The sequence below is a fragment of the Colobus angolensis genome, unplaced genomic scaffold (genome assembly GCF_000951035.1).
Source record: "Colobus angolensis palliatus isolate OR3802 unplaced genomic scaffold, Cang.pa_1.0 Scaffold159, whole genome shotgun sequence".
In the NCBI taxonomy this organism is placed as follows: Eukaryota; Metazoa; Chordata; class Mammalia; order Primates; family Cercopithecidae; genus Colobus; species Colobus angolensis.
In genome coordinates, this window is record NW_012114699.1 from 6908162 (window position 1) to 6913434 (window position 5273).

At 46.4% G+C, this 5273-nt stretch overlaps 1 protein-coding gene across 1 annotated transcript; it reads right to left on the reverse strand.

Moving 5' to 3' along the window:
* Window positions 1-2393: 2393 nt before the first annotated feature.
* On the reverse strand, window positions 2394-3609 carry GPR119 (G protein-coupled receptor 119). The gene has a single exon (XM_011936981.1). It carries the CDS (start codon window positions 3488-3490, stop codon window positions 2483-2485), a length of 1008 nt encoding a protein of 335 aa, XP_011792371.1. The 5' UTR covers window positions 3491-3609; the 3' UTR covers window positions 2394-2482.
* Between the last annotated feature and the right edge of the window lie 1664 nt (window positions 3610-5273).

A 5273-nucleotide genomic window follows, 5' to 3' on the forward strand; every position in this document is an offset into this window, starting at 1 on the left:
TGCCTCCCGGGTTCACGCCATTCTTCTGCCTCAGCCTCCCAAGTACCTGGGACTACAGGTGCCCGCCACCATGCCCGGTTAATTTTTTTTGTTGTTGTATTTTTAGTAGAGACGGGGTTTCACCATGTTAGCCAGGATGGTCTTGATCTCCTGACCTCATGATCCGCCCGCCTTGGCCTCCCAAAGTGCTGGGATTACAGGCGTGAGCCACTGCGTCTGGCCTTTTTTTTTTCTAAAAGGACCTTGGCTTCAGAATTAACTTTAATTTTCATTCTATTTTGCTTATATTACCTTGATAAGATCAGTCCTTTGTAGCAAGGCCAGGATTTAAGTTTTGAACCACCAGTAAGGAGGGCATTGGTTTGAGCCTGCTTTCAATTTTGTCCAAAATCCAGTTATTCATATTTTACCTAGTTTCCAGTAACTCATAATACAATCCAAGAATGTGCCTTATTGCTGGCCTGGTACTTGCTGCATGCTCAGCATTTCAAAGCATATTGGGTTCCATCATCCACTTGAGAGCCAAAAAGTTCTTCAGTTGTAGGAACACGATGCTTGCTATGGTGAAAGAAAGTATGTTTCTCCTCTGGGCCAGACTGGTAAGCAAAGCGACTGCAAAAAATTTACCAAAGGTGGGTTGATGTGTATGTAGTAGAATAGATCAATGAGAAACAGACCATTTGGGCTGAAGAAGATATAGGGTGAAGGTAGGGAGAAGGAAATTTTCAAGAGTAGGGAAACCGAAAGGGATGATCATTATCCTCTGAATGACTGAGGAAAGAAAGCTGAGAGTTAATCTAAGACGAATGGGGGATTAAGAAAATCCGAGTGCAAAGCATAGTGGTGTGGTGACATCCTTTGAAAGGAGGGTGGCTGGATTCCATCCACGTCTAAACATTATAATTTGTGATTAGAATGAAAATTTTCAACGGCCTCTTGGAGTTAGCCATTACACGTTGGATTCAAATACATCCTCAGGTCATTAATTTAGGGATATTGAGGGATTAACCAACCTAAGGTTGTTTCGGTATCAAATCCTAGACAAGTTAGTTCATACCGGTTTGGTTTCTTCTTGCCTTCTTTTGTTGTCAACTTGGCAGCTTTCTGGGGCAATATTACAGTTTAAGGTCTTGAGAGCCAAACTCTCTAGCAATCCACTGTGGAGACCAGGAGGTTTTGGAGAGGGTTACAGGGAAGCTCAGGAAAGCAGAGAGCGGTTCCTGAGTGTCTTTGCCATTCTGTTCTTGAATTTTTGCTGCCAGGTTGCCCAGAGGGGAACTGAGCATAATTTCCATCTGCCAATCTTGTCATTTTCTGTACCCCACAGAAAGGAGGATGAGGCACCTGCTCCTCAGCTGGTCTCCTGTGCAGCAGTTTCTTAGGAAAATGTAAATTGGGGAGTAAGTGGAAGGAGCCCCAAGGAGCAAAGTCGCTCCAGTCTGGAGAGCTTGGCTGTGCCTGCCTTGGTACCCACCTTTTTTCTCTCCCTTTCCCTCCCAGTGCCTCAGAATTTGTGATCCAGCATTGTCATCAGCAAGTAGCTACAAGTGACATATGAGGCCATCTTAAGGGAAGGGGCAGCAGAGAGTTAAAAGGTGGTGGATTGGGACTGTTAACAGCAGAAGTAATCACAAGATAGTGTTTCTTTGGCAAATAGCCTATTTTGAACATCATGAGGTGTGGGAAAACACAAGCTTTAGATGAATTGAGGTTTCTACCTTTTAGGCACATTCACCATATAAAATCTCTGATTAATATCAGTAAGGGCAGGAGGAGGAGGGACTCCTAACCTTGCCAAAGCAATTACTGTAGTAAATCACTATAGTAAACAGTTAAAAATAACAGAAACTCATTTCTCTAGTGCTGTTCAGTATGGGAGCCACTAGCCACATGTGGCTACTGAGCATTTGAAATATGGCTAGTTTAAATTGAGATTTTTTTGTAAAGGCAAAATACATACCATATCTCAAGGACTTAGTATGAAAAAAAAACAGCATAATTTTTATATTGATGACATGTTGAAAACAATATATTGGTTACATTGGGATAAATAAAGTATTAGTTTTGTCTGTTTCTTTTTACCTTTATAACACAGTTACTAGAACATTTAAAATTATGCATGTGGCTCACATTATATTTCTGTTGGACAGTGCTGCTCTGGTATACTAAAAAATAGAATTTGATCTATAAGCATCTTTTTAGCAGTACATTTCTTGCTTTAAGTAAGTGTACCTGTACATCAGAGACAGGCTCATTTCAAAAGAAGGACAGGGAGGAGTGGCGATTTGAAAATGGGGAAACCGATTATAGAAGAAAGTCAGGACCCTGCCTCAGTTACCTCTCAGTCTGGGGGTGGGGGATGCTGGGACAGGGGTCAGTTGCCTGAAGCAAGTGCTCTCATCCCCATAACTCCTGTTGATCTAGCTGGGGCTCCAGAGCGGGGAGGAGAAAGGTACTTTGAAACTTCTCTGCCCTTACCATCTTAGCCATCAAACTCTGAGTTGGAGATAGTGACGATGTGACAGGAACTTTCCCTGGGCCTCTCTGGGCCACCATTCCTGGCCGAGAGAAAGAGGAGGAATGAGGTGAGCGCCTTCTTCACTCCCAGGGCCATGTGGTAGAGCTGCAGTCGCACCTCCTTCTGCCGATAGGCATAGATGAGTGGGTTGAGCAGGGAGTTGCCCACGCCAAGCAGCCACAGGTACCGTTCCAGCACTAGGTAAAGGTGACACTCATGGCAGGCCACCTGCACAATGCCAGTGATAAGGAAGGGGGTCCAGGATAGAGTGAAGCTCCCAATGAGAACAGACACAGTGCGGACAGCTTTGAAGTCGCTGGGAGTCCGTGGGGGTCGATAACCTCCAGCCATGGCTCCTGCATGTTCCATCTTTCGGATCTGCTGACTGTGCATGGAGGCAATCTTGAGCATGTCGCAGTAGAAGAAGACAAAGAGGAGCATGGCTGGGAAGAAGCCAACGCAGGAGAGGGTCAGCACGAAGTAAGGGTGAAATACAGCAAAGAAGCTGCAGGACCCTTTGTAGGCGGTCTGCTGGAACATGGGGATTCCAAGTGGGAGGAAGCCAATGAGGTAAGACACCAACCACAGCCCGGCAATGCAGGCCCCGGCCACGAACCCACTCATGATCTTCAAGTAGCGGAGGGGCTGCTTGATGGCAAGGTACCTGTCAAAGGTGATCAGCATGACTGTGAGGACAGAGGCAGCCGCAGAGGAAGTGACAAATGCCATCCGCAGGCTGCACAGGGTCTTCTGTGTGGGCCGAGAAGGGCTGGAGAGCTGTTCTGTGAGTAGGCCTGAGATGGCCACACCAATCAAGGTGTCAGCCACAGCCAGATTCAAGGTGAAGCAGAGATTGACACCATCACTCTTGTGGATCAACAGCAGCACAGCCACAGCCACTAGTGTGTTAGTAGCAATGATGAGGGAGGCCAGGACAGCAAGGATCACTCCAAATGAGAAAGATGACTCCATGTCTCGAAGTGGCAGGACTTCACTTACCAGGGCATGCTGTCTTTCCAGCCGAAATTCTCATGGGCCAGGAGAAGAGCTGTGGGTTCAGAGCTACAACACGATTCCAGCCTTCACTGGCAGTCCAGGCTGGCAGCTTGCCATCTTTGGGATCCTACAGGTCATGAAGAATTACTCACCCTCTCTTTTCAGTCCTCAGCCTCCTGCCTCTCCAGCTCTCTAAAGGCAGCAACCTCAGTACAGACCTCCCCCTGGGCCCTGAACTAGTCCCTCCCCCTCCAACCACCAAGTTACTAGACAACTCCCAAGTAGCTGTACATGCTGTCTCGCCAGGCCCTCTCCCTTCAGTGGTGCTTCAGGGACTCTGGAGGCACAGGGACATTCATCAGGTCTCCTGTCTGTCAAAAGATATAATTGACTCCAATCATACTTTTTTCTTCCTCCATATCTTGACATTAAATTTCTACTTTCCTTCCAAAACCTCGAGTACCAGCTTAAATAACTAATCTCAGCTTAATTAAGCTTTTTCTTAATAATTAATTCTCAATTACTATTATGAATTGCTTTTAATTAAGCAAGATGCTCACAATCAGTTGAAGTGGGAAGTGAGGGCAGGTGAGCTTTTTGAGGGGCCCCAGCATACTTTCAAGAGTGCTACCACACATTTAAGCTGTTTCTTACCTTTTGCTTCCTAGCTCCTCAAATTCCAATTCTCTCAAGTAGGGCATGCTGTTCCCCCGTTTCTCATCCCTTGGAACCCATTTGAGGATTCAGGACAGGAAAAACAGGGCCAAAAACTGTTAACAGCTGTCATTCAGTTTAGAGCCCATTCGCCACCTCGTGCTGCTGTCTCTCAAGTATACTCATTGATAATTATTTCTGCAGCATGTTGGGCCAGGTCTCTGGTCAGTGAATAGTGGCTGCTGGGCTTGCCTTTCTTAATCCTATAGACCCAAGGTATCTCTGTGGGAGGAGGAGAAGAGGAGATGAGCTGCATTCTGGGAAGTGTCTGATGTTTGGCTATGGAATCTTTCATTTTCCAGGAATAGGAACGTGGGGGCGGTTAAGGGGGGAAGGTTAGACCAAAGGGCGACTGTGTTGCTGAAGCAGGTAAGATGCACTCCAGAGGGGCAGCTGCATAAGTCACTCCTGTTTTAGGATGTGTATCCATTTGCTTGAGTACATTAGAACTAACCTTTCGCCTGCCACTCTCATCTTGGATACCAAGAAGAGAGGGGTGGGGAGAAGAGTGGTTAGAAGCTTATTTACTCAGTTCAGGTGAGAGCACAAATGGGAAAGGTTAGTGTTTGAAGTGAGGGAGTAGAGAGCAAGGTGCAGAGTTGGACGCAAATATATTCCAGGACGTTTTGACAGTCTGAGAGGGCCTTTGGCAGATGTCTCTCCTAAAAAAGGATCAGAAAGACTGTGTTGTGGGGACTCAGTATTCTAGTTGCCAGCCTGAAAACAGTTCTTATTCTTGTGTACGCCCATTGGGAGACTGATTCCAGTTGCTTAGAACCTAGCCTAATTTTATACCTGGACCTAAGGTGTGCTTGGGTTTCCCCAGCTCTTGACTCCACAGAGTCAGGTTAGCCCTTTTCAAGCCCATGTTCAAACTTGAGAGTGTATCAGAATCACCTGGAGGGTGTCTTAAAACCCAGGTTCTTGGGCCCTACTCCCAGAGTTTCAGGTCATTGGTGAGTCTGAGAATCTGCATCTTCCTTCCTTCCTTCCTTCCTTCCTTCCTTCCTTCCTTCCTTCCTTCCTTCCTTCCTTCCTTCCTTCC